This window comes from Paroedura picta, chromosome 1, assembly GCF_049243985.1.
Source record: "Paroedura picta isolate Pp20150507F chromosome 1, Ppicta_v3.0, whole genome shotgun sequence".
Classification (NCBI taxonomy): domain Eukaryota; kingdom Metazoa; phylum Chordata; class Lepidosauria; order Squamata; family Gekkonidae; genus Paroedura; species Paroedura picta.
Genome location: NC_135369.1, coordinates 60,959,547 through 60,987,108, shown reverse-complemented (window position 1 = coordinate 60,987,108; position 27,562 = coordinate 60,959,547). Strand labels below are relative to the sequence as shown.

Below are 27,562 nucleotides of genomic sequence, written 5' to 3'. Positions count from 1 at the left end.
ATATAAATTCTTTGTAAAAGTCATTAATAAAAGCCTCTTTGGGTCTTCACTGGGGAGAAAGACAGATGGGGCAAGAGAGGGAGGAGCAAGCAATGGAAATCCCATGGCCAGGAGCAAGCAGGGGAAGGCCTTTCCAGCTTCCCAACGATGGGGACTTCTGGGAAAGGGCTGCTAAGGAAAGGGTTAAGAAATTCCTGGAGATCAGGGGTGGAGCCTGGGAAGGACAGAGTCTGAGGAGGGGAAGGAGCTCAGCAGGAGTATGATCCCATCCAGCCCACCTCCTGAAGCTGTCGTTCTATTCAGGAAACTAAGCAGCGTTGGCCCAGTCAGCACTGGGATGGGAGGCCACCAAAGAAGTCCAGGGATGCTACTACCCAGAGGCAGGCAATGGCAAGCCACCTCGGAATGTCTCTCATGCAGCTGCAGCAAGAAGAGTCAGAATGCTGCCCCCCCATTGCCCACAAATTCCTCGCCCTCCCCATTGCCCCAAAATTCCTCAGTGCCCCTCTGTATCCTTCCACTACCCCTAGGGGGGGAGGCATACCACCTATTTAAAGTAATGCACAGTTCTTTGTCCATAGCTTTACTGTATGAGATGTCTTACTCAAACAAAAATAACTTCTAAAGTATAAAATAGATATAGTTACAGACACAGAAGATATAGATATATATCAGTGAAATGTGCACATGCTTCTCTGGTTTTTCTTGGAAAGTGGAAGGTGATGCCCTGCTTATATTTCCATTTCCAGCCTGACCCTGCTTGAAAAGACACATCTTTGAACTTTGGACCCGTAAAAGATCAGTGATTTGCAGACAGCTTGATTACTGGGTAGTCATATGTTGATGCTGTCAGTACGGGAAAGGAAAGGGTTTTTAATGGAGGTAACTGCCCATGAGATATCACAAAGTTTAAACAAAGCTGCTGACTATAAGAAAGACAGCCTGGAGTGGGTAGTTATTTGGGGTGAGTGGTCCATGAGGGCACTATTCAGAGTAATGATGCCTGTGTGCATGCACTGTTAAAAAAAAACAGTGCAGATAACTGGGGCCTCCTCAAATATTATGGTTGACCTATATAAAAATAAATATGTATCTGAAAACCATAGGGTCCATGCATACCCACCTACCTCCCAGTACTCTCACTCATTGTTCCAGGGAAAGAAGTTCTCAGAAGCTTGCAAGTTTTAGTTGATTGTACTGGGCTCCAACTCAAATAATTTTTTAAAATTTATTTCCCCCTCATGCAAATTTTGAACTTCAGAAAGGAGAGAGTTGACTGATGACTCCTATTTGAATGAACGTCAAGCCTGCAAAGTCTTGGGAACAGTTTCTAAACTGCTTTTTGTTCCATTAGAGGCCCCAGACATGTTTGAATGTATATATGTAAAGACTCTGAAGCCACATTTCAAGTATGCTATGCAACTGCCCAGTCATTGAGGAAAAGATCTCCGTTCTAGAACAAGTTATTGGAAAGTCAAGGCTGAGTTATGGAAAGTCCTGTTGTATTCCATGGAAGCTCTCTAGGTGATCTTGAGCCAGTCATACTCTTTCAGCCTAACCTACCTCACAGGGTTGTTGTGAGGATAAAATGAGGGAGAGGAGAATAGCATAAACCATTTTGGGGGCAGTCTGGGGAGAAAGGCAGGGCATAAATGAAGTAAATAAATCAATAAATCAATTGTGTTATAATAGGCAACTGTCATAACAGCAATTCTCAGAATTTCAGGAAATGGCTAATTTGGTGAAACAGTCCTAAGAGCATTATAGGCGCATAGCATCAACAATGAGAGATTTAGCATTTGCACACTGTTCCCTGACTTTCACTTCAAATTTTGCCTTTGAATCACAGCCAAGAATTTAGTGATGGGTAGACCCATTAGTTTAAATGGTACATATCTTTTTGGATATCTGAAATGACTGACCAACCTTTTTCCAGGTTGTACTCCTGCAACAAAACATTTCATAACTCTGGAAACAAAGCAGTAATTTCTGTCTTCATAAGGACTGAAAAACTAGCCCTTCCCCTTTAGACAACACTTCATCCATTCTCTTGACTATAATGTCCATCCAGTCTTACTTCCCTTCCCTTCCCTCAGTTTGTGTTCCATTTAAAACACCTTATTTCTCCTATATATTACTTAACATTTAATAGAATAGATTTCCTATCAAAGGGATGCTGGAGTTATTGGGCGATTTATGTTCAGTAGTCATCTCATTGTTCCTCCCATATGTGTACATATTTACTTTCTAATGCCGCCTCCTATTCCTACAGGTGGTGGACTGTGTAATGTGTTTGCTCACTCCACCCTCTCCAGGCCCTTCACTTGCACACTTCCCACCTTTCACTTATGCCTGGAGCTCTGTTGTGCTGTTGTATGATACCAGGAGCAGAGCACAATGACAAGTGTAGCAACCAAACTGGCCCGGGAAAAGGCAGCACTGGAAGGTCTTGGCTCCAATGCCAATGCAGTGAAGTATTTAAAGCAGGATTTTGAGGCTCTGAGGAGCCAGTGCTTGCAGTCTGGTACTCTCTTCAAAGATGAAGAATTCCCAGCTTGCCCTTCTGTTCTTGGCTACAGAGATCTGGGGCCATATTCTCCTAAAACTCAAGGCATTATCTGGAAACGACCCCTGGTAAGTATATATTTTTTATGTCCTGCTGCATCTTACTAATGTTCAGTTCACCTGAACAATCATCTCCAAATTTATAGTGATTCTAAGGACAAAACTGAATGAGGTAAGGAATGTTTGCCCCAAGCTGGGAAATTCCTGGACATTTTGAGGGTGGGGCTTAGGGAGAACTGGGTTTGGGAAGGAGAAGGAGCTCAGCAGTATATAATGCCCTACCTAGACTTTATTTGCCAAAATAGCCATTTCCTCCAGGGGAACCAATCAGTGTTTTCTGGAGATCAGCTGTAATTCTAGGAGATCTCCAGGCCTCACCTGTAACCTGGCCATCCAAGATAACAATAGTTTGTTTATTTGATTGGTTGTATATACTGCCCCTCCCCATGAGCAGGCTTGGGGCAGTTCACAGCATACATTGTATGTACATCGTATTATAAATCACAGTTAAAATATTTTTAAAACCCTGTTGTGCTCCATTGTTCTTATCAATTGGTTAATTGATCTGCCCCCTAGTCCACTTTATGGACAACATGTGATATTATCTTTGAGATTCTAAGCTCTCCCTTGTTCATGTTGAAAATATGAGTGTAGTCATAGCTGTAGTGGGATACCCAGGTTCAAGTCCCCACTTGGCCGGCTCACGATGGTTAACTTCAGAGTCCCTGATGTAGCATTATTTTTTAAAAAACAACATAATACATTCAAACAATAAAAAATCTCCCTCTGCACCCCTCACCCCCCCTGGCTGCCAACACCCAACAGAAGAAGAACGCTACCCTAGCCTTGCATTCAGGTCACCTACCAGGACAAGGGAAGCCATTGGATAGTTAGCCATTAAGGATTCTAGGCAGTTTCTCAATGTCGACCAAGCATGGGATAAAGAGTCGATTGTAGGGAAAGGAGGGATATATGCATTTATCAACAGCAGCTGACCCATAGTATGTTTAAATAAAATTGCTTGGGCATAGGGAGGAGTTGCCTTTAAATACGTTACTTTAAGAGTAGATGCCAGATTCACAAGGCAACATAATCCTGCCTTAGGTCGGCCTTTAGAGTTGGTTTTGAAGGCAGGGCTGGTATATGAAGAGAATCCAGATATTACAAAGTCCCTCATTATCCAAGTTTCCTGAAGAAGCACAATGTCAAAAGAACGCAAGTATTTCATTAAGTCAGGATCATTAGATTTCCTCCCCCATCCTGAGATGTTCCAGGATACCAGACGTAGACTTGAGTCTTGATTGACTGCATTCTGAGGAGATAGTCAGTCCTCAAGCATAATCAGATTGATGGCCTCAAAGGATTCTGGACAAACACAGCCATTGGTATTAGATTGTCGGAGGGGAGGAGTTTGAGTGGTCACAGCTGTAGCTGTAGAGTTGGAGGATGAAAGCGGCATCACATCTGGTGAAGGAGAGTGGGATAGAGTAAAATTTGATAGCAAAGCAGTGTCACTAGCTCCACAGATCTGTAGATTAGAGGATTGCTGAGATGTCGACAAACTTGTCAACTTGTCAGAGTTATCTGGATAGGGGTCACAGTCAATCTCATTTGGATGCGTTGAAATTAGTGCTGTTGTTTGATTCAAGGAGGAGCTCCACTTCTCCTGAAATCTAGTAACATTGTTAGCCACTGCAAGGACACTCTCCTTGAGGCCAGGCTTCATTGAAATGTCTCTCAGATCACTTGGGCTACTTACTATGGTAGGCTTGTTATTCCCAGATAGAAGTTTGTGTGAAGAGGTACAGCACTGTAATCTTCAGGAAGCAGTGGTCTTATTGTAGGGTCATAAAAGACCCTAGTAATCATGATCTTAAATTGAGCTAGAAAAGTCTTTCTGTTCCATAGGGTCCTCAGTATACTATCACTTTTAAAAGTTAATACAAGCCTGGTAGCTGACATGAATCTGGGTAGATAAAATGAAATCAAATCAATAAATGATCGATCAAAGTTAGTCAATGCTGCCAATGACGACATTATAGCCATCGGGCTAGACCATCTACCTCTGTTCCTTGGATCTGGGCATATTAAAAGAGCAATTTGATGTCTGTTCAGCTGGTGAACCTGTGGGCAAATTGGGGCTACAGAGAACTCTTTTGTTGCCTCCTCAACAGCTGTAGAGGGAGATTATAGATTAGGTCTCAAGCTGTCCAGTTTTGTCTCATGATGGCCAGCTCACGATGGTTAACTTCAGAGTCCCTGATGTAGCATTAATTTTTTTAAACAACAACATAATACATTCAAACAATAAAAAATCTCCCTCCGCACCCCTCACCCCCCCCTCCTGGCTGCCAACACCCAACAGAAGAAGAATGCTACCCTGATGGGGATTGTGAGGAGCATTTAAGGGGGAGGGGTCCATGATGTCCCCTCAGCCTGATCTCAACCAAAACCATGGCGGAAGAGCTCCATCTTTCAGGCCCTGGTATGAGGATAAAGAGATAGCAATGTGTGCTGCCTTGAGTTTCTCAAAGGAGAAGTTGGGTAAAAATATACTAAATAAATAAATGAGAGGCTGTGGTTTCCAGTTTATAAAGAAAAATGTGTGTGGGTAACGGAATCCATCCACTGCTTCATCTTGTGTTTTAGAAGAAGAGTTGGTTTTTATATGCTGCTTTTCATTACCAGAAGGTGTCTCAAAACGGCTTATAGTCACCTTCCCTTTCCTCTACCCACAACAGACAGCCTGTGAGGCTGAGAGAGTCCTGATATCGCTGCTCGGTCAGTACAGCTGTATCAGAGCTGTGGTGAGCCCAAGGTCACCCAGTTGGCTGCATGTGGAAGAGGAGCAGGGACTCAAACCCAGCTCTCCAGATTAAAAGGCTGTGCTCCTGACTGCTACACCAAGCTAGCTCTTTTACTATCTGAACATTTCTTTTTTTGCCAGCCTGCCTCACTAATGAAATTAGAGATGTTTGGGGACATAAGGCAATTTGTTTGAAAATTGTTTAGCTCTCATCATCATCCATATATACCTTTTGTCCTAAAATGTAGACACCACCTATTTTAAAAGTGAACAAGAAAGGCACCTGGATAAATCAGAGTGGCTTTGTCTATAAATCTTATTACGTAAGTTCAGCCCATCTTGAACTTTGAAAGAAGTTTCCCTTTAATCTTTTTGCAGGAACAAATGTGCTGAAGTTTCCTCCCAAAGGTTTCAAGTCCTTTTATAACAGATAGGACTGTCAATCAAATTGCCTAAAATCAGGGACATTTGGGGAGCTGCAGTGTCTCAAGTCAGGAGCATTCATTATATTGCATAGCAATGTACAATGTGAAAATGAAAAGGCATCTATAATGTTCTGTGAACTATGACGGTTTGGAATAAGGGACATCTGGCAACATTCCCAGTCGAGAATACCTGGAAATATTCTTTTGTAGGACTTCATGTTTGCTGTGCAAATCAAATGCTTTTAATAGGCTTGAATTTTGCTTATGAAAAATGACTTCCACTCCTTTAAAGGTACTTGTAGGCTAACGAAGACATTTTGCCCACTTGTACAGCAAGCAGAAATTGTTTTTTCGCCTTGCAGTCCAAGGGACTCGCAAGAGTCTTCTTCAACACCAGAGTTCAAAAGCATCAGTTCTTTGACGCTCGGCTTTCCTTCCAACTTTCGCAGCCATACATTGCAACTGGGAATACCATAGCCTTGACTAAATGCACTTTTGTTGGCAGGGTGATGTCTCTGCTTTTTAGGATGCTGTCTAGATTTGCCATAGCTTTCCTCCCCAGGAGCAAGCGTCTTTTAATTTCTTTGCTGCAGTCCCCATCTGCAGTGATCTTGGAGCCCAGGAAAATAAAATCTGTCACTATCTCCATTTCTTCCTCATCTATTTGCCAGGAATTGGGAGGGCCGGATACCATGATCTTTGTTTTCTTGATGTTGAGTTTCAAGCCAACTTTTGCACTCTCTTCCTTTACCCGCATCAACAGGCTCTTTAGTTGCTCTTCACTTTCTGCCATTAGAGTGGTATCATCTGCATATCTGAGGTTGATATTTCTCCCTGCAATCTTGATCCCAATTTGTGACTCCTCTAATCTCGCTTTTCTCATGATGTGCTCCTCATACAAGTTAAATAGGCAAGGCGACAGTACACAGCCTTGCCGAACTGCTTTCTCAATTTTGAACCAATCAGTGATTCCATGCCTGGTTCTCACTGTTGCTTCTTGACCTGCATATAGGTTTCTCAAGAGACAAATAAGATGCTCTGGTATTCCCATCTTTAAGAACTTGCCACAATTTGTTGTGCTCCACACAATCAAAGGCTTTAGCATAGTCAATGAAACAGAAGTTGATGTTCTTCTGCAACTCCCTAGCTTTCTCCATGATCCAGCGTATGTTGGCAATTTGATCTCTAGTTCCTCTGCCTCTTCGAAATCCTGCCTGTCCTTCTGGAAGTTCTCGGTCCACATATTGCTGGAGCCTAGCTTGTAAAATTTTGAGCATAACTTGGCTTGCATGAGAAATGGGTGCAATGGTGCCGTAGTTTGAACATTCTTTGGCATTGCCCTTCTTTGGGATTGGAATGTAAACTGACCTTTTCCAATCCTGTGGCCATTGTTGAGTTTTCCAAATTTTCTGGCATATTGAGTGTAGCACTTTTACTGCATTGTCTTTTAAGATTTTGAATAGTTCAACTTGAATGTTGTCACCACCACTAGCTTTATTGTTGCTCAGACTTCCTAAGGCCCATTTGACTTCACATTCCAGGCTCCAGGTCCAGGTCAATAATTACCCCATTGTGGTTATCAGAGATGTTAAGCTCACTCTTGTATAATTATTCTGTATAATTTTGCCACCTTTTTAAATCTCTTCTGCTCCTGTGAGGTCCCTACCATTTTGGTCCCTTATCATACCCATCTTTGCATGAAACATTCTCTTCATATCTCCAATTTTCTTAAAAAGATCTCTGGTCCTCCCCATTCTATTGTTTTCTTCTATTTGTTTGCACTGTTCATTTAAGAAAGCATTCTTATTTCTTCTAGCTTTCCTCTGGAATCCTGCATTCAATTGGGTGTATCTTTCTCTTTCTCCATTGCCTTTCACTTCCTTGCTCTCCTTAGCTATTTGTAAAGCTTCCTCAGACAGCCATTTTGATTTCTTGCATTTCTTTTTCTTTGGGATGGTTTTAGTTGCTACCTCTTATAGAATGTTGCAAACCTCCGTCCATAGTTCTTCAGGCACTCTGTCTATCAGATCTAATTCCTTAAATCTATTTGTCATCTCTACTGTATATTCGTCGGGGATATGATTTAGTTCATACCTGAGTGTCCTAGTGCTTTTCCCTACTTTCTTCAATTTAAGCCTAAATTTTGCAATAAGAAGCTGATGATCTGAACCACAATCAGCTCCTGGTATTGTTTTTACTGACTGTATAGAACTTCTCCATCTTTGGCTGCAGAGCACATAGTCAATATGAGTTCTGTGTTGACCGTCTGGTGATATCCATGTGTAGAGTCGTCTCTTGGGTTGTTGGAAAAGAGTGTTTGCTATGGCCATTGTATTCTCTTGACAAAAATAATGTCTTGGGACAGCCTATTTCCCCCAAGTGAAATGTAATAAAAATTATCTGGCTTTCCTTTTGTTTTAACTTGTTCCCTTTTATTTAAATGGCTTGATTTTACTGCTTTTGCCCACTTTCTTCAGCATTTTATGTCATGTCAAAGGTGACCTCTAAGCTTCCCTTGAGTTTTAGAAGCAGCAGTGCAATGCGGCTTAGCCTGGAGAATGTTTGCAGTCAGCCATTTACGTCATGGCCTCTTTTTTCCTTATTAGCAAGAGGCTATCAAAAGAATGCAAACTTACTAGTACTGAGAAAAAATAAGATAAAATCAGATGGTGATCTATTTTTAATATACATTTTAATGAAAGTACTAAATGTCTCTGAAAGAGGCTATTAGTCTCCAAATACTTGGATATTATTAAAAAAGAATGACAACTAAAATGTATGAAAACAAACATTTCAGTGGGTGTATAGATTTTTTTTTAAATGCGGGGGGGGGGGGGGGGGGAGAACCGGACAGGTGTTAATTTCTCTCCTAAAATCCTCCAGAATAGAAGACCCAGGGAGCAATAGATTAACAACAAATCAAAAAAGCAAATACATGCAAACATACCTATATTTTTTATTTGCCTGTTAATGCACATTGAGAAATTTGGAAGAATTGTTACGCCAAATGCATGTCTGTAAGGACACGTGTCTAAATTTAGTTGTGGGGAATCAGCTAGTAGAGCCAGCAAGAGGCAGCGTGGAGTAACGTGGGACCTTGTATTGCACAGTTTACTGGGTAATTATGTCACTGAGATAGAACCAAGGCAGACAATGATCTAAACATGGAAGGATTTTATTAACAAACACTAATTAGACAAAAGACAACACATGCGTACTCTAGCAAAGAAATGTACATTCCTAGCCACTAGCACACAAGGAAAAGGCTTATAGGGGAAGAACCTATACTAAGGGTTGATTGGAAGTGATATCTACCTGTCTTCTGGGTGGAGCGGAGTTCCGGAGGTCCAGGGAAGCAATTTGGGGCGACGGACGAGGGACCAAGACGAACGTCGGACAGAGTTTCTGTAGCCTGGAAACTGACTGCATTTTGTGGCTGTGGGAGCCCAATATTTAAAGGAAATTTGTGACCTGAGGTGATAGGGGGCTGATCCTACCTTGTCCAGGGCTTGGACAAAGAGTTTGATGGCTGGAGCCGGGTCCCAACAAAGAAACGGGTCGCTGAGACAAAGAAACTAGCTGCTGGGAATATGAAGAAATATTTCCTGTCTAGAAGGGCTGATGGCCCATTTCTGGCAAATCCTGGATGATTGCTTGTGCCTGGGGATAGTCGTAAGGGAAAAGACAAAGACCAAATCTTGGATTAGATTTGGTGTTGAAAGAGAGTGGCCAGTTCCCCTTACAAGACAAAGTGCTTGGCTGGCTGGAGGGAAGTCTTGGGTGGGGTGCCTTTGTCTCTCTGTACTTGCCAGGTGTGCTGACAAACTCCTCTTTTGTTTGCAAGCAAGTAGGTTGGGGGAAGCGTAACTCCAAGTCCTGCTTCAGAGCCAGAAGTGGGTTTTAGTTGCTCTCCCATTATGCTTTGCAAGGCTTGACCTGGCTTTTTTCTCTCTGGTGCCAGGGTCTGCGCAGGAGTGTCAGGAAGGGTTGACACGGGTGTGCCAGCCTCTGATGGAGGGGTGACAGCCCACATAACAGAATTGGGATTTTTAAGGCAACCATAGACCCACAGAATTGGAAAATATTGTATTCAGTGAAATTCTTACTTCAGCCTTGCAAGCTTATACCTTGAATAAAACTTGGTTGGTTTTAAAGGTGCCACTAGACTCAAACTTTGTTTTAAAAATTACTTTAATTGAAGCATTCCATTTGAACAGAAGATATGCAACTCTACTTCTGTAGGGATATCGTATCATTACTGGGTTTCCCTTAATAAAGTTAACTCCCAAAAGAATGTGTGATATAGGGTGGGAGTAGTCAATGCAGACTTGGGCCTTCTCTGCATAGGGTGGAATGTCTATACAGAGCTCCATCATGTGTGTTAAAATTATACACAGACAGGTTGTGTGAGAACAAGGAAATCCTACTTTTCTCCAGGGTCCCAGTTGCAATGAGAAGTCTGCAGGCGTGGTCTTATTATGAGCAAAGGGCAATTCCATTTTCCTTTATTCTCATTCAGCGAACATCGACACAGGTCTATGGCAAAGTGAGTTCTGCTGGCAAGGCATCTCTCTCTCCCTTAAATGGCATGGATAGTGTACCTTTAAAAACTAAAGCACACTGAAGATTCCAGACACAAATAGCTTGTCTGTTGTCAACTGGACTGAAGCAGTTCAAACAATGGAGAGATACATAAACAGCATCCTGTGTATGGATGGATACTATAATATTGCCTCTATAAATAAAGGCTTTGTTGATGAAGGACCAGTGTTCAGACAGTAAGAAAGAAAACACAACAATGTAGATGGGTGAAAAAATCAGTCTGGACTTAAATAAGGTGTGTCTTTGTGAACATAGGTATACATACGGGACAATTCATACATAATGTTTTGTAACTGAGTCAATATGTCTGCTTTGAGGATTGTGTTTGTGCAGACAACCAGGAAAGACTGAGTTGTTGCTTGTGACATGCACCTTATCTGACATAAATGCATCCTCTAAAACTGACACAGCATTCCCATGAGTTGTACTCTGGCAGCTGTATCTTTCCAAATGCCCAGTGCTACTCACCAATGAAAGTCATTGGGTTCTCATCAAACCTGCAGATGAGTAATAAAGAACCACTTTATTGTTACTTTTAACCAAAATCCTTGAGTCTGGAGAAGACACTAGTATCAGAGGAGTTAGAGAAGGAATATAACACTTGGAGCTAGAGGAAAACAGAAGCAGACAAGGCACCATGACACAGCAGGACACGGAACTGGGCATACTGCAGGTATACAGCCTCCATAACTACTATAATAACCTCAGCTGGTTCTCTTTGGTTTTTAAATTTGCTTCCACACTAGAAGAAGTAGAGTTGGTTTTTGTACCCACCCATTTGCAACCCATTGCATCCCAGTGCTGATTGTTTGATGTCCATTTTCCAGGCCTTATTTGGGACAATTAAAATCTTTAAACCCCTCCTCCCGCTCCAAAGGAGCGGGAGGAATAAAAGAGTAAGGGCATGTGGGGAGGAGTTAGGGCGGGCCCGGTCCGGGATAAAAACTCGGGGGGGGCCAATCAGGAGCCGCGAAGCGGCTCCTGATTGGGCCCCCCGAGTGTCCATCCAAGGCCAACCGCCCAATGGGGAGCCGCGCAAAGCGCGGCTCCCCATTGGCCGCTTGCCCGAGCCTCGCTTGCCCTGGCTGGAGAGTCACCAGACAGACAGAAGACGCTGCCTGCCTGGTGAGTCCTCCAGCCGCCCTCCTGCCACTAGCCGCCTTTCCCACCGCCGCCATTTTCCGCCCACCGCCGCCATTTTCTGGCTTCTGCCGGACCCGGGCGCTCCTTCGCAGCCTTGGAGGAGCGCCCAGGTCCGGCAGAAGCCTCCCACGCCCACTGCCGCCGTTTTCCGGCTTCTGCCGGACCCGGGCGCTCCTTCGCAGCCTTGGAGGAGCGCCCAGGTCCGGCAGAAGCCTCCCACGCCCACCGCCGCCTTTTTCCGGCTTCTGCCGGACCCAGGCGCTCCTCCGCAGCCGCGAAGGAGCGCCCAGGTCCAGCAGAAGCCTTTCCCGCCCACCGCCGCCGTTTTCCGGCTTCTGCGGGACCTGGGCGCTCCTCCGTGGCTGCGGAGGAGCGCCCAGGTCCAGCAGAAGCTTCCCCCGCCCACCGCCGCCTTTTTCCGGCTTCTGCCGGACCCAGGCGCTCCTCCGCAGCCGCGAAGGAGCGCCCAGGTCCAGCAGAAGCCTTTCCCGCCCACCGCCGCCGTTTTCCGGCTTCTGCGGGACCTGGGCGCTCCTCCGTGGCTGCGGAGGAGCGCCCAGGTCCAGCAGAAGCTTCCCCCACCCACCGCCGCCTTTTTCCGGCTTCTGCTGGACCTGGGCGCTCCTCCGTGGCTGCCGGGGAGCGCCCAGGTCCGGCAGAAGCTTCCCCCGCCCACCGCCGCCTTTTTTCGGCTTCTGCCGGACTCGGGCGCTCCTCCGCAGCCGCGGAGGTGCGCCCAGGTCCGGCAGAAGCCTTTCCCGCCCACCGCTGCCGTTTTCCGGCTTCTGCTGGACCTGGGCGCTCCTCCGTGGCTGCGGAGGAGCGTCCAGGTCCAGCAGAAGCTTCCCCCACCCACCGCCGCCTTTTTCCGGCTTCTGCTGGACCTGGGCGCTCCTCCGTGGCTGCGGAGGAGCGCCCAGGTCCAGCAGAAGCCTCCCCCGCCCACCGCCGCCTTTTTCCGGCTTCTGCCGGCCTGGGGCGCTCCTCCGCGGCTGCGGAGGAGCGCCCAGGTCCGGCAAAAGCTTCCCCCACCCACCGCCGCCTTTTTCCGGCTTCTGCCGGCCTGGGGCGCTCCTCCGCGGCTGCGCAGGAGCGCCCAGGTCCGGCAAAAGCTTCCCCCACCCACCGCCGCCTTTTTCCGGCTTCTGCCGGCCTGGGGCGCTCCTCCGCGGCTGCGGAGGAGCGCCCAGGTCCGGCAAAAGCTTCCCCCACCCACCGCCGCCTTTTTCCGGCTTCTGCCGGCCTGGGGCGCTCCTCCGCGGCTGCGGAGGAGCGCCCAGGTCCGGCAAAAGCTTCCCCCACCCACCGCCGCCTTTTTCCGGCTTCTGCCGGCCTGGGGCGCTCCTCCGCGGCTGCGGAGGTGCGCCCAGGTCCGGCAAAAGCTTCCCCCACCCACCGCCGCCTTTTTCCGGCTTCTGCCGGCCTGGGGCGCTCCTCCGCGGCTGCGGAGGAGCGCCCAGGTCCGGCAAAAGCTTCCCCCACCCACCGCCGCCTTTTTCCGGCTTCTGCCGGCCTGGGGCGCTCCTCCGCGGCTGCGGAGGAGCGCCCAGGTCCGGCAAAAGCTTCCCCCACCCACCGCCGCCTTTTTCCGGCTTCTGCCGCCCTGGGCGCTCCTCCGCGGCTGCGGAGGAGAGCCCAGGTCCGGCAAAAGCTTCCCCCACCCACCGCCGCCTTTTTCCGGCTTCTGCCGGCCTGGGGCGCTCCTCCGCAGCTGCGGAGGAGCGCCCAGGTCCGGCAAAAGCTTCCCCCGCCCACTGCCACCTTTTTCCGGCTTCTGCTGGACCCGGGCGCTCCTTTTGCCTCTGATCAATTGTAGGACTCCGCCGCTGCAACCCCAGGACTCCAGGGACACATGCAGCCGCTCGCCGCCCGCTCGCCACCCGCTTGCCGCCGCCACAAGACCCGCCAAAAGACTCCAGGTAGTCCTCCCCCCATACCCACTCTCACTTCTAGCGCCCATTGCATTTCAATCTGCAATGGGCTATATTTCTAGTACCATAAATAAAATGCAATTGCAACTCCAGTCTGTTTAGTGTGGATAGTCAAACTTCTACTAAAGTTTCTCAGGATTACTGTCCCTTTAAATTTCCCTCTGTTCCTTCAGTTTTCAAAGCTTTTTTTAAAAAGTATTTTTTGTTCTCTACAGATGCATCAGCAATCATGAGTCAATTGTTAGGGCCATTTCGCACGGCTTCAAAGTAGCACAATGGTTGCTATTTGGAAACGCTACTAATTTGACATAACCCACGACGTCGTAGACAATCTGCAACAATCCTGAAACCAATCAGCAAAAAGCGCTTCGTTGTGGCGCTTTCAGGGGAATCCAGAAAAGTGGATTCACCCTCCGGATAGCGATACACTCCTGCAACCAATCTGCAACAGTAGCGCTAAAGACCTGTGCGTTACCATTGTTGCAGGTTCTTCAAAGTCCCTCCCCCTGGCTCTCTCCTCCAAACTTCCGGCGAAGCGATCGCCATTTTTTTTTCTCCGAGCGAGCGGGGATAAACGCACCGGCGAGCCTCTTTCTGTTTAGAGGCTTCCCTGGCTTCAGTCCTTCACCTTTAGTCACTAAGCACAAACCACTGAAAAGCCCGTTTGCTGAAATAAAGTCCCTTTATTTTTTACAAATAAATTCAGCCGAAAATCGGGACCGTGAGAGGGGGGGGGGGGTTATCACTCGAGGCAGCGTGCAAACGATCATACAATCAAACGACAGCTCACATTAGGCAGCTGGATGGGTCTCTCCGTAGCAACGAATCTACCTAGATTCGTTGCTATGGGTCGTTTTTTTTTTTTTTAAACCTTTCTTAAAGGGAAAGGGGCGGTTTGGGAGCATGCTAACGGCTGCCCATTGGCTGCTTGACGGCCAGGGGCGGGACGAGCTTGGCAATAGCGCTTCCTTTCTAGCGATTTCTGCCGAGACCGGAAGCCTGTGGGAAACGCTAAAAAACGCAACTGATTCCACTACAAAGGCAGGTATGCATAACGACGAATTCCACTATTTTAAATGGCGATTTTTCATTCCGCAAACAATCTGCAACAAAGATCCCTGTGCGAAAAGGCCCTTACTTATAAACCAGGGTGTGTTTGTGTGTGTGCATTCAAGTACAGCATTCCACACTGAAGCCCAAACCATTCTCACGGGGTTATTTTTGTTTTATTTTTAGGATTGTTGTAATGTTATAATAAATTATAATGATAATAAAGATGATGATAGGAAAAATAAAATAAATAATCAGTAATGAGAATTCAATGTAATTGTACAGCAAAAAAGCAGCACTTCACTCACTCATCCCTGAACAAGCCCATTGATCATGGGTTCGGGAATGCCAAGAATAAACTAGTTATGCTGAAAGGAACAAAATGAAAATTGCAAAGCTTTTTAAAGAATAGGGGCCCATCATTTGCTTTAGATGACCAGCAAACAGTATATAGAAGACATGATCTTCCCTGAATCTGACACCTAAGAATGGTATTCAGAGCTTTACTGCCCTTGAATGTGAAGGTTACCTTTAGTAGTAGTAGTAGAATTGATTTTTAGACCCCACTTTTCCCTACCTGAAGGAGTCTCTGAAGGAGTGGCTTACAATCACCTTCCCTTCCTCTCCTCACAACAGGAACCCTCCTCCTCCACATGCAGTCAGCTGGGTGACCTTTGGCTCATCACAGCCTCGATACTGCTGTTCTGTCCGAGCAGTCCTGTCAGTGGTGTCTCAGCGTCACCAACTTTACAGGGTATCTGTGGTTGGGAGAGGAAAGGAAGGTAATTGTAAGCTGTTTTGAGACTCCTTCGAGCAGTGAAAAGTGGGATATAAAAACAACTCTTCTTTTGCGTCTGAGAGTGCTCTGTGAGAACACTATCAGGAGTGTGAACCCAAGGTCAACTGGCTGCATGTGGAGGAGTGAGGAATCAAACCCAGCTCACTAGATTAGAGGCAGCCGCTCTCTAGTCTTCATGGCTAGTAGCCATTGATGGGGCACTCCTCCATAAGTATGTCTGATTCTCTTTTTAAGGCCAATTTTTGCTAATGGCCTTTCCTATATCAACCAGCAGCAAATTCCACCATTGTTGAACAGGATATAGTTCTGAGTAAACATATATTGTTGGAACTTGCCCAACATTTAATAAACATATAGTTGGAATTTTGAACTGAGTAAACAGAGTTGGAACTTGCTGGATTTTATAGATAATATAAAGGTAAAGGTAAAGGTATCCCCTGTGCAAGCACCGAGTCATGTCTGACCCTTGGGGTGACGCCCTCTAGCGTTTTCATGGCAGACTCAATACGGGGTGGTTTGCCAGTGCCTTCCCCAGTCATGACCGTTTACCCCCCAGCAGCAAGCTGGGTACTCATTTTACCGACCTCGGAAGGATGGAAGGCTGAGTCAACCTTGAGCCGGCTGCTGGGATCGAACTCCCAACCTCATGGGCAAAGCTTTCAGGCAGCTGCCTTACCACTCTGCGCCACAAGAGGCTCTTATAGATAATTTAGTCCTGTATTAAGTATTTTGTGGAATCCTTGCCCCTATTCTGCTTGCAACTGTTTGAGGAAGAGGCATGACTGAGCAGGACAAAATTCTCCTACTGTGAAAACTGAAGAGTTAGATTTGAGCCTGATAGAAATTTAGCATGAAAACAGCATTCTTTCCTTCCTTAGCAGACACAGCCCAGATGAGCTCTGGCTTTTAACTTGCTATCTCCAAAAATTCTTCCTTTCTTGGGATAAGATGGAGTAAGCACCTCAACATGCCTGGACATCTGGGGAGGGGGACGCTAAATCACTCTAAGTGTATATAGGTCTTAACTTAAGAGCTGCCTTTTGATCCCTCCTCTCTTTCACCTTGTTCCCCCCTCCTCTGTAGATGGCCTTCCATGGAGATACATTTCTGCATGTCTCTCCTGTAGATATAGAGCCCTCATACTCCAACATACATGATGCTGTACAAACTGGCTATTTGTGATAGGGAAAACTGGCTATTTGTGATAGATTTAGACATCCTCTTATTTTCACTGCAACCTGAATGTGAACTGGTGCTACTTGAATAAATGTAAGTTTACCTTTTTTGCAATATAATTCTTGGGAGATTTATTTACTGCACTCAGTATCATACTCCTATGACTGGGCGAACTCTGCTAAAATAACCCAATAAAGATGTAGGCCCATTATACATGGCCGCCAAAACGGTGATTTCGGGTCACATGGAAAACGCGGAGGGGGAAGACGTGAAGCACACCGGTTATGCACGGGACGGGATGCAACGGCAGCAAAATCCAGAGTAACCGATTATGCACGCAGCGATCCCGGCGCCGCATCTGGTTGCGCCCCGGTCACCCGGAAGTTGCGCTTTCTTCTGCATTTCACTAATGCGGCTTTTTCGGCAGCATGCACCGAAGCTGCGGCCAGTTGCAGCCGGCACCGTGCGTTATCGGTGATTTTAGTCGCCGCCATTCCACCCCGAATGTGCGTTATTCTCCCCGTGCATAATGGGTCCTATTGAGAACATGGAAGCAAAGAATATCAAGCAATTATTACTGAGATTTTCTAACCCTTCCAGCTACTTTGGTCTCTGTTCCATTTTCTTATTTGATACTGCAGGCTCTTGTTTCTAAGAAGGCTAATAGGCTACATGCATCTCTAGGCTACATGCTGGATATAAGCGAAACAAACAGCTGTTCACTGCATGTGCTTACTCATCTCAGTGTCTGACAGTATGCCCCAGAGAAGATCTGATCTTACAAAAACTGCAACGTAAGGAATTCCAACCTCTCTGTAAAGCAGCAATACCTCCACTTCCTAGCCTTCTTCCTCAGCAACCCACTTCGCCTTCATTTAGAATACTCTAGGTTATTTGAGCAAGAATGGTGTGTGTGTGTTTACGTATACACAAGCACTTGGATTACCTGTACAGATTTGACGTGAATTGTAACTGAAAAACACTCCAGCTTTGTTCTGGAGACAATTGGTTATTACATGGTACAATATGGTACATTGTAACAGAATCTAGATTCATAAATGGAAATGTTTTGAGGGTGGGACTAAATGGCATATAGAAAGGAACATTTTCAGAAGCTTTTAATGAAAATTTCTTCCACACACCCTCCTCCATCCCTGTGCTTTGAACAGAAAGTCTGGAGACCTCAAACACCTTTCTACAATCAAGTGAAGTAGATTGACAATGACTGTATGCTGATAGGTTTTACCAAGATAACCAGAGCCAAACTTTTCAATGAGTTGGGTGATTTTGACTAGCTCTAAAGGTACATGTAGTTTAACACAATAACAACTCAATTATGCTTCTTAAACTCACTAGCTTTGATTATGATTAGCTATATCTTGGCAAATCATCCAAATGTCTATTGGACTGGGACATGGGAAGCAGTACCTTGGATATGTGTTGGAACATTTATAATCCTTGCTTTACATGTCAGAACCCATTGAATATAGTCAGTTGTATTTGATTTCATCACATTAAATTATAATGTGTATTATTTATTATTATATCTTATTTATTCAAAACATATATATCCCATTTATTAACTTACAGCTCATGAAGTAGCTTCCAACAGTTATTCAGCTGACCACATAATAATAAAGCAATATCAATTAGTGAAAATCTACCATGAGCCCAATAAAATCAGCAAAAAAACTAAAGAATTCACAGTTAAAAAACCAACCCATAAACGTTATATATTATATATACCATCATAAAAAGAAGCAATATCCAACTTAATAAGGGGGAAAATTTACTCCAGTTGGTGGGAGAAACATATTGCAGGATCTCTGTAGCTATATTTTTTGAGAGCAAATAACTGAAAAACACATACTTAGTGATGTTTCAGGTCAAAACCCCCTCTCCTTTTAGTCCTAGACTTCAAATACCAAGAAACCTCAACTTAGTATGTTACCCCAGTTTATATTTCTACCTCATAAAATCATATCTTGAATACAATCTTCTGAAAATTAGCATGATGGCTTATTGCTGGACCTGGTAGCTTACTGTACTTTGCACACACTATCTAATTCAACCATTATTTTCAGGAACTTGTTCCTAATGCACAGTTCATTGTTGGAGGAGCAACTCGGACAGATATTCGTCAAGGAGCCCTGGGTGAGTAAATGAACTCAAAATACTTTTTTGTGTAGGAGAGTGGTTCTCAACCTGAGGGTCAGGACCCCATTTGGGGTGGAATGACCCTTTCACAGGGATAGTGACAGGGCAAGCAGCTTGGCTGGGGGGGGGAGCGCCATCTACACAACAGCCTTGCGGGGTAGATCAGGACAGAGCGTTTGTCTGTCTGGAGCAGCAGAAAAGAGTGAGATTGGCATGATGGGACAAGAGGCAGAACTGAACTGAGAAACCCCGGGGAAAAAACTATATACAATCATGAACAATGGATCTTCACGCCATTGGTCAATTTCGATTTAATTTCTGTGAAAGAACCCTTGCATAATTTTATGGTTGGGGGTCACCACAATATGAGGAACTGTATTAAAGGGTCGCAGCACTAGGAAGGTTGAGAATCACTGGGATAGAACAACAGAAACTCCTTTGCTGTTTGAGGGGAAAAGCTCATGCTGCTTCTGACCATACCAGCCATAACCCTCAGATCACTGATGACAACTCTCCCAAAGTATTAATTTTAATTATTAAAAACAGTCATCTTAGGATTCCTAAGATAGCAAACTATAAACATTTTAAATCAACAAATAATGTGTCTAAGCCATGAGACCTTCCAGCCTCTCTCTTCTAGACAAGTGCCGTTATGTCACATAAGAATCCTAGACCATTGTATCAATGTCAAGCTGGTGTGGCAATAGCACTTTCAGGTGTTTGCTGGAAATTGCATCACATCGTCATTGTGCTATCATCCCTTCTGTTCCCTCCTTTTCCTGCTGGTTGCTAGCTGATGGCTGCTGGGAGCCCAACTGAGGCCTAATTCATACACTTATTGGTCCAGACATTCTTTTCATGTGATGGAGAAGCAGGCCTCTCCACTATGCACCTAATATCATGTGTGCTTACCACATGGTGGCCCAATATGTGTGTTTCTTACTCTTAAGAGACATTTATTTATTTACCATACTTTTCTCCCCTTTGGGAACCCACAGTGGCTTACAGCATTGCTTTCATCTCCTTCGTATTAGCCTCACAAGAATAGCCATTTAATTTGGACTAGCCCAAAGTTATTGAGTGAGCTTCCATAGCAGAGTGGAGATTTGAGCTCGACACTCTAACAACCATACCATGCCAGAGAGAAAGCACTGATATGGCATGAAAACTAACAGGCCTCTATACGGACAGCCTGCTAGGGGGACCAGCGTTGGCAGAACTGGCTGGGAGAAAGACAATGCAGAACTGAAGAGTTTGAGGGGATTGCTAGAGCATTGCAGTAATGCCGTGAGGTAATGGAATTATACCCCAAAGCTCCCAGCCTCACTTCATATTAACTGCATGCTAAGTGAGAAGAGAGAGGTGCACGACTGATCGTTCATCACGGAGAGAGGATTGTTAGATTGGAAATTGATTGACCTATGCCTACCACACATTGTTTGGGAGAAATGAACTTTATAATAAGAGTCTCATAAACATGCTCACGTCTATAAATGCCCAGAAAAATCACTGAACATTACATTTCAGAAGCTAAATGTTTCAGAATGCCACAAGTGAAATGAATGGTATTAAAAATAATAGTAGTTTGCTTCGAGTATTCAGAGTGGTTAGGGAATGGAACTACATCTATATGAAGGGGTTAGTGCTCTTATATGTGAATGGGAGTTAAGCAAGAGATGTAATTCAGAAATCAACTGATCAATTTATTTCACCAATACTACTATTAAGATGTTTTTGAAGGACGATTGCGTTGCTCATATTGTCTGAAACAAATGTAGTGAAGAAATAAAAAGAGAGAGTAATGACTGTATGAACGCACGTGGGCTAAATATGTAACCGGTGGTGCCACCTCATTCATGGTAAGCTACAAAATAATTGTTATAGACAATTATAGATATCTGGCAAATATTTAAGGATCTGTTCATGGCCTTCAGATATTGGGAATTAAAAAACCCCTCTATTTTGCGCATTCCAACATCTATGTACTGTTTTTATTAACTGAAACATGGCTCAAGACAATTTACAATGCATACTAAAAACATCAAAATAAAAATGCCAGCCAAGACTGCGAGACTACAGAAATCAGTTGACGGAGGAAATGGTTATTTTGGAGAGTGGCATTTTATCCATTCTATCTCCAACTCTACCTTCTTCAGTCTCCACTCACAGATATCCAGGAATTTCCCAATCTGGAGTTGGCAACCTTAGAAGGTTCTCTCCCCCACATTGTTTAGCATCTTTATGTGTCCTCTGGCCCAGCTGGTCCAGAGATTTGGGATGGGTTGTCACCAATATGTGGATTACACCCAGCTCTATCTCTTGATGGATGGCCACCCAGACTCCCCCCAAGAAACATTTGCTAGATGTTTTGAAGCCGTAGATGAGTGGTTAGAGCAGAGCTGCCTAAAACTCAACCCCTTCAAGATGGAGGTCCTATGGCTGGGTAGGAAGGAACCAGATCAGGAAGCATGGTTATCCACTGTGGTCGGGCCAAGAATTTGGGCATGATTATGGATGCCTTCCTATCAATGCAGGCCCAGGTCACCAAGGTAGCCTATGTGGCATTATTCCATCTGCATCAGGCACAGCTACTAGCACCCTATCTGTCCTCAGATCACCTGGCCATAGTGATCCATGCAATGGTCACCTCCAGGATTGATTTCTGCAACTTGCTCTATTCAGGTCTTCCCTTGTTCGTGACCCAGAAATTGGGTGGGTGCAAACTTTCTGGTGATCACTGGTCCCCGGGAAGTATGCTTGGCCTCAACCCAGGCCAGGGCCTTTTCAGTCCTGGCTTCGACCTGGTAGAATAAGCTCCTGGGAGAGATAAGGGTCCTGCCAGAGCTTTCTCAGTTCTGCAGGGCCTGTAAGATGGAGCTTTTCCACCAGGTCTTGGGTTGAGGAAAGGACCGCTAAGATCTAGGGCCCCATCAAAGGTCTTGAACAACTGCCGACCCCCTTCCCATCTATTTCCCCAAGGCACAAGGTATTGGGGAGGGACCTAAACAGAGTATCATGCCATAGAATCAATCCTCCAAAGTGGCCATTTTCTCCAAGGGAACTGATCTGGTTTATATGGAGACCAGTTGTGATCTCTGTCATCTGGTGGTCAGTTGTCAATCGCAGGAGGCTGGTAACCACAAAAAGCAGAGCTTGAGCAGCTAACCAGCTTCCTTTCTTACAACTGGGACTGTGTCCTCTGAGACTCCTGAGCAGCTGATGGGGATGACAGTGGGAGATACATCTGTAGGTTCCTTCACTGAAGTGAATGGGGAATTCTAGATCTGGATCCCATGTCCTGAATCATGTGTATAAAGTTTTATGGAAAAGGTAGAAGCCACAGTCAGGTCCTTCTCACCACTTCCTCTCCATAATGGCTCACACAATCCAGAAGAGAATGTGCCATGATTAGAGTAGTTGATAATGGGAACCACGGACTTACCCATGCAGGTGTTTGGCAGGTGGAGGGTGGGAGGCCGAAGCGGTGATGCATGTGGCCATGCCGCAGGTCCCTCAGTGGTATGCCGCAGTGGAGGCGCGCACATCTGTGGAGGTGGGGCTGGGAGCATCCTTATAGGGATGCCCATCTGGTTCTCTCTCGCCTCTTTGACAGAACGCAGGCAAGCAACCCACCCACCCTCCCATTTTGTTGGGTTTTATAGTTTTTTGTTGTAATCCTGTCACAGCACATTTTGCACAAAAGTATGAGCCTGTTTTGAAGGGAGCCGGTATGCAATCAGCCTCCCTGCGGGGAATGGGGCCTCCTTAAGGGGGTGGTGGTAACGAGCTGCAAGCAGACCCCGCAGGGTAGGGTAGTTTGTTCATGACCAGATGGCTCTGGAGGTAGCCAAGGAGGTTTGCGCCCTTTGGCCCTCCCTATGGGTCATCTGCCAAATTTTAGGCGAATCCTAAGAGGAGTTTTTCCATATCTCAGCACGGTTATTGATGGGCTCCTTTTGTGGGTTTGCATGTGGCGAGCAGTCAGCGGACTGCCTTGGTCAGGCTCTTACCCTTGTTGCCTCAAGGTTGCAGATAAAATGCTGTGGACATTTAAACGTCAACAATTTGTGTTGTGTCTTCTTTCTCCAAAACTGGCCTCCTGCCTGCCAAACTGTACAGGTGCTTATAAGGGGCTCCAGAGGTCTCCAAATATCAAATAAATACCAAATAACTGATTATTATATTATGTACTATAACAAGTATGTAAAATTTGGTACCTGAACCCAGCCTTGATATTCCATTTGCATATGATCCACTGAATATTCTTTGACCTAGGCATTCCTCACCCTCATATGAAACTTATGTGAAACAGTTTTCTTTCAAAACTAGTCCAGAAAGGGTATAATTGAGAAAAATAAAAGACAAGCAGTCTTACTTCATTAAACTTTACTCTTCTGCTAAAAGAATAAGTTAGTCAAAAGATCAATCTAGTAGACCAGGAATATTTTGAGTATCTTGTTTGAATAACCTATTTTTTTAAAATCTTGGTTTTCATTTAAACACTGAAACATGTGGAACATGCAGGAAAACATTATTTAGATGTGATTAATTAAGCTTAAGAGCCTCTTGTGGTGCAGAGTGGTAAGGCAGCAGACATGCAGTCTGGAAGCTTTGCCCATGAGGCTGGGAGTTCAATCCCAGCAGCCGGCTCAAGGTTGACTCAGCCTTCCATCCTTCCGAGGTCGGTAAAATCAGTACCCAGCTTGCTGGGGGGTAAACGGTAATGACTGGGGGAAGGCACTGGCAAACCACCCCATATTGAGTGTGCCATGAAAATGCTAGAGGGCCTCACCCCAAGGGTAAGACATGACCCATTGCTTGCACAGGGGATACCTTTACCTTTACCTAATTAAGCGTACATACATGCGAACATGCTCAATTGCATCAAATTTTGGGGGCTAAGCAGGGTTGGCCCTGAGTAGTATTTGGATAGGAAGTCCTGGACTGTGATGTAGAGGCAGAACAGCAAACCACCTGAGTGTCTCTTGCCTTGAAAATCACATATGGGGACATGTAAATTGGCTGTGACTTAATGGCATTTTTGTCCTCCTTCTCACACACATACCCACCCTCCCGCACTTTAGCTCTACCTTTCTTTTCCTTTCCTTTTTTGCGACATCCTTCAAATGACAATGGCAGGAGGTTCTGTTTTTCATATTATTTTGCAGCTCTTGGCTTTGCATACCTTTCTGTGCTGTTTAGACAGATTGAATGGCATTTAGATTTACTGAATATTTTGAGTTGTATCACAGCAGTCAACACTTCTCCAGTGAAGGTCAAGACCCTTTCCTAATATATTTGCCACTACGTTTTGCATAACACATTACATTTTTATGTATCAAAAACTGAGAGAAAAAAAAGAAAAACTGTTAGATGCAGTTACGAAACAAGAGCACTAAAGAGCACCCCAGCACCTGATAATAATTAGAGTAGATCCCTGTGCTGAAGTAAGTGGCCCAGTAAATGGAGCAAATGCAAAATTACTCCCAGGGTTACATTTTCACTGACATGCAAAGGTAAAGGATGCAGTCAATTCAAGCACTGAATGTTTCTGCAGAGCAATGTTTGTGACTGTGGAAAGAGCCTTTCTGTGCGTGAGGCCCCAAGGCTTCTGCAAGGGATGGGGACTGGGAAGCCATGGCCAGGGCTGCTCAAGGTGGGGGGATTGCTAGTGAGAATGGGCTCCCTCCCCTCCCTGACCTGAGCAGTCCTGCTGAGGCTTGTTGAGGCCAGGGCTGCTCAGAGCAGGGGAAGCACTAGTAGGGGCTGCCTCCCTTTCTCCTGCCCAGGCCCTTAGTCCCAGGGCCTCCCCCTACTTCCAGGATCTGCTTGCTGCCTGGTTTACTGTGAACTGGCGCTTCTTCCACATGGAAGAAATTGGAGGAGGATGTGGCCAGGAGTGGGACAGCCTACCTGATTGGCTGTTCGTTGGTCAGATGGCCAATCAGGTAGGCGATGAATCTGAACTCCTCCCACCACCCCAGTCAGGCTTTATTTATGTTACAGATAATGGATTGTGTATGGGTGGTATGAAGAAAGATCCCAGATAGAATCCTCTTGGGCCTCGGCAGTGGTGCTTGGTGACCTAGTGAAGCCCTCATTTGCCCCCTTTAAAAAGAACTCTGTCAGAGGCTAATGAGCCAGTGTATTTGTGAAAGACCTCTTCTAAAAGAAGAACATGTGTGGGAAGTGGTCTTTCCTCTTTTTAATATAGTAAGAGGTAGCAATATGATTATATAATTAATATAAGGAAATATACATTAGGTCCCACTGCAGTTTTCTTGACAAGTAAATCTGAGAATTATTTAAAAAATCACATTGTGAACAAAAATGTCATAAGTTTCCCTGAGGCCTTGATCCTATGGGCTACCCTGTGAGATGAATAGTTTGACTCAAGTCTCTATGTTATGTTCATATACTATTGTATTTGGTTCTTCCATGAATCCTGATGTTCCCAGGCGACTGTTGGCTTTTGGCGGCCATTGCATCTCTCACATTGGATCAAGAAATATTAGATCGGGTTGTTCCCAAAGACCAGAGCTTCCAGAAAAACTATGCTGGGATCTTTCACTTCCAGGTACCTCTTCAGTACTGTATATAGCAATAATACTGGGAAGAACAAGACAGGCAGTTGGGACTGTAGCACAAGTGTCCGTTTACTGCAATGTAAATTCTATGCCACTTCACAGAAAAGGCCAAAGGATCTCAGTTAATTTTGTCAGTTAATTTTTTTTGCAACATATTCAATTTGCCATAGCTCTTCAGTCTCCATTTTAATATTCTCAATCATATATTTCACTTCCTTATGTGATCTCACACTGTAAACTTCATGGTTATTTGCACTGAAAGATAAAACATGGGTGTGAAAGTATTTAGCTGTTTCCTGTGATTTAATGTATGTGGTCTAGTTTAAAGTGCTGTTACATTAACTGGGTTTTTTCAATCTCTCTTTCTATTCACTTTTACTCAGTTCTGGCAATATGGAGAGTGGGTAGATGTTGTAGTTGATGACCGGCTCCCCACCAAAAATGGACAGCTAGTTTTTTTGCACTCAGAAGAAGGAAATGAGTTCTGGAGTGCCTTGCTGGAGAAGGCCTATGCCAAGTAAGCCAAAATTATTTGTGATAGACCCTATTTACAGCTGCAGTAGACTCTTCATTCCCAAGATCAACATTAAAGGCAAAATTTTCAAATTGTGGGAGGCCTCCCTTCTGCAGCCTCCCAATAGCAAAATAACCAAATGTCTCACAAATTATATACTATAATGATGATTATGATGGTGGCACAGTCGGACTAAAACCAGGCTCAAGACTACATCACGTAACTGTATTGTGAGCCACAAAGCTGCAAATGGTGAATGTCTGCTGATTCTGCATCAGGGCTATCAGTTGTTCGCTGTGTCTAATGCCTCCAGTTGGATCTACACTATACCCAGTGATAAAAATGGAGCATGGCTGCAGCCCATATAATCCATCAGACTGGATAAAGCTAAGGATGTCAATGCCTAGCTGAGGGGTGTCCAAGCACTTTATGGATACTGTCTTGAATTCCATAACAAAAGAGATATAGATGAAGTAAATGTTACCAAGGAGAATATGTCACATAATAATGATGTTGATTGTAACCCAACATATTCATCATATTTATCCTAAACATACTCATGTAGTAAACTGGGTGATCTGCATGTATGACTGTGGTCTTTCCTGACCTACACTCTGCATCTTTTTAAAAAGCACTTTCAGTGCATTGATCTCTTGAAAAATGTATATGCACTAATGTAATCCTTTTTAGTGTAGGCATGCATAGAGAGGCTGGCTTTATGCTCTTTTAGTTGCTATGTTTTCTTATCATTCTTTCACCCTAGGCTGAATGGCTCCTATGAGGCTCTTACAGGAGGATCTACTCTAGAAGGTTTTGAAGATTTTACTGGTGGCATCTGTGAAGCTTATGACCTGAGGAAAGCCCCACCCAACCTGTACCAAATAATCTTGAAGGCTCTGAAAGCTGGTTCATTGTTGGGCTGCTCTATTGATGTGAGATGCTAAATAAACAAAAAGTCCAGTGTGACCTTAAAAAAGCTAACGTGTTTTTTTTTTAAATCCCTGTCCTATATGACAGGAAAATTTCAGATCAGTGGCAGGTGCTGACATAAGCATTCAGGCCACTGTACTGTTTTAGGGAGCAATAATGAAGTGACAGGGCTCCTAAAGAGAAAGCAGGGATGGTTTATTGCATGGAATACAACATCCATTTATGCAGTCAGAATAATATAAACTCTTCACATAGTCCCAAATACTAGAATACTATAATTTGTATTCTGTGTAATTCTGCATGGAGAAGCTGTCTGGGGAGATGCTAAGCATCTAGGAAACCCTCAAGGGATCTTTAGACTCATGCATGCTATGATAGTTGGAGTTCTCTGCTGACAGCTTGCCAGGCCACTTAGGGATCTGAGCAAGAATTCTGGTAAAATGTGAGGAGAAAAGATTCATGTAGGAGTTCAGGGAAAGACACATAGAGGCTGAATGGAACAAAGAAAGAATCCACATTCCTTTGCTGCAGAGCAAGTGAGGGCCTGATTTAGGCCAGGCCCAGGCCAGCACCAACATCATGTGGAAACGGGGTTTAGCCCTGCTGCCGCACGAGTGCCAGCCTGGCCTGTTCCCCTTGTGCAGAAGAGGTGTTAAGAGACTTATCTCAACCCAACTGGGGAGGCAAGAGAGTGGAGAAAATGTCATTAAATCAAAGGCTAATGTCACTGGGGCCCTTTTTAGAAAGGAATGTGGAAAAGATGGCAGAGCATTGTGCCTAAGAGCACCTTGTTTAAACTGGCTAGTCGTGAACTCATGATGAATGGAGGTAGACACTGGATCAACAAAATAGAGTTTTAAAGGTCATGGCACATCTT

The 27,562-nt window shown here is 44.9% G+C and overlaps 1 protein-coding gene across 1 annotated transcript in view; it reads left to right on the top strand.

Moving 5' to 3' along the window:
- Positions 1-2,313: 2,313 nt before the first annotated feature.
- The window catches only part of LOC143838665 (calpain-8-like), a 74,722-nt gene continuing 49,473 nt past the window's right edge, over positions 2,314-27,562 (top strand). Inside the window, exons 1-5 of the mRNA XM_077340386.1 lie at positions 2,314-2,634; positions 18,582-18,651; positions 25,113-25,231; positions 25,625-25,758; positions 26,519-26,687. Coding sequence (XP_077196501.1) covers positions 2,398-2,634; positions 18,582-18,651; positions 25,113-25,231; positions 25,625-25,758; positions 26,519-26,687 — 729 coding nt within the window. The 5' untranslated portion in view covers positions 2,314-2,397. The remainder of the gene's footprint in view (positions 2,635-18,581; positions 18,652-25,112; positions 25,232-25,624; positions 25,759-26,518; positions 26,688-27,562) is intronic.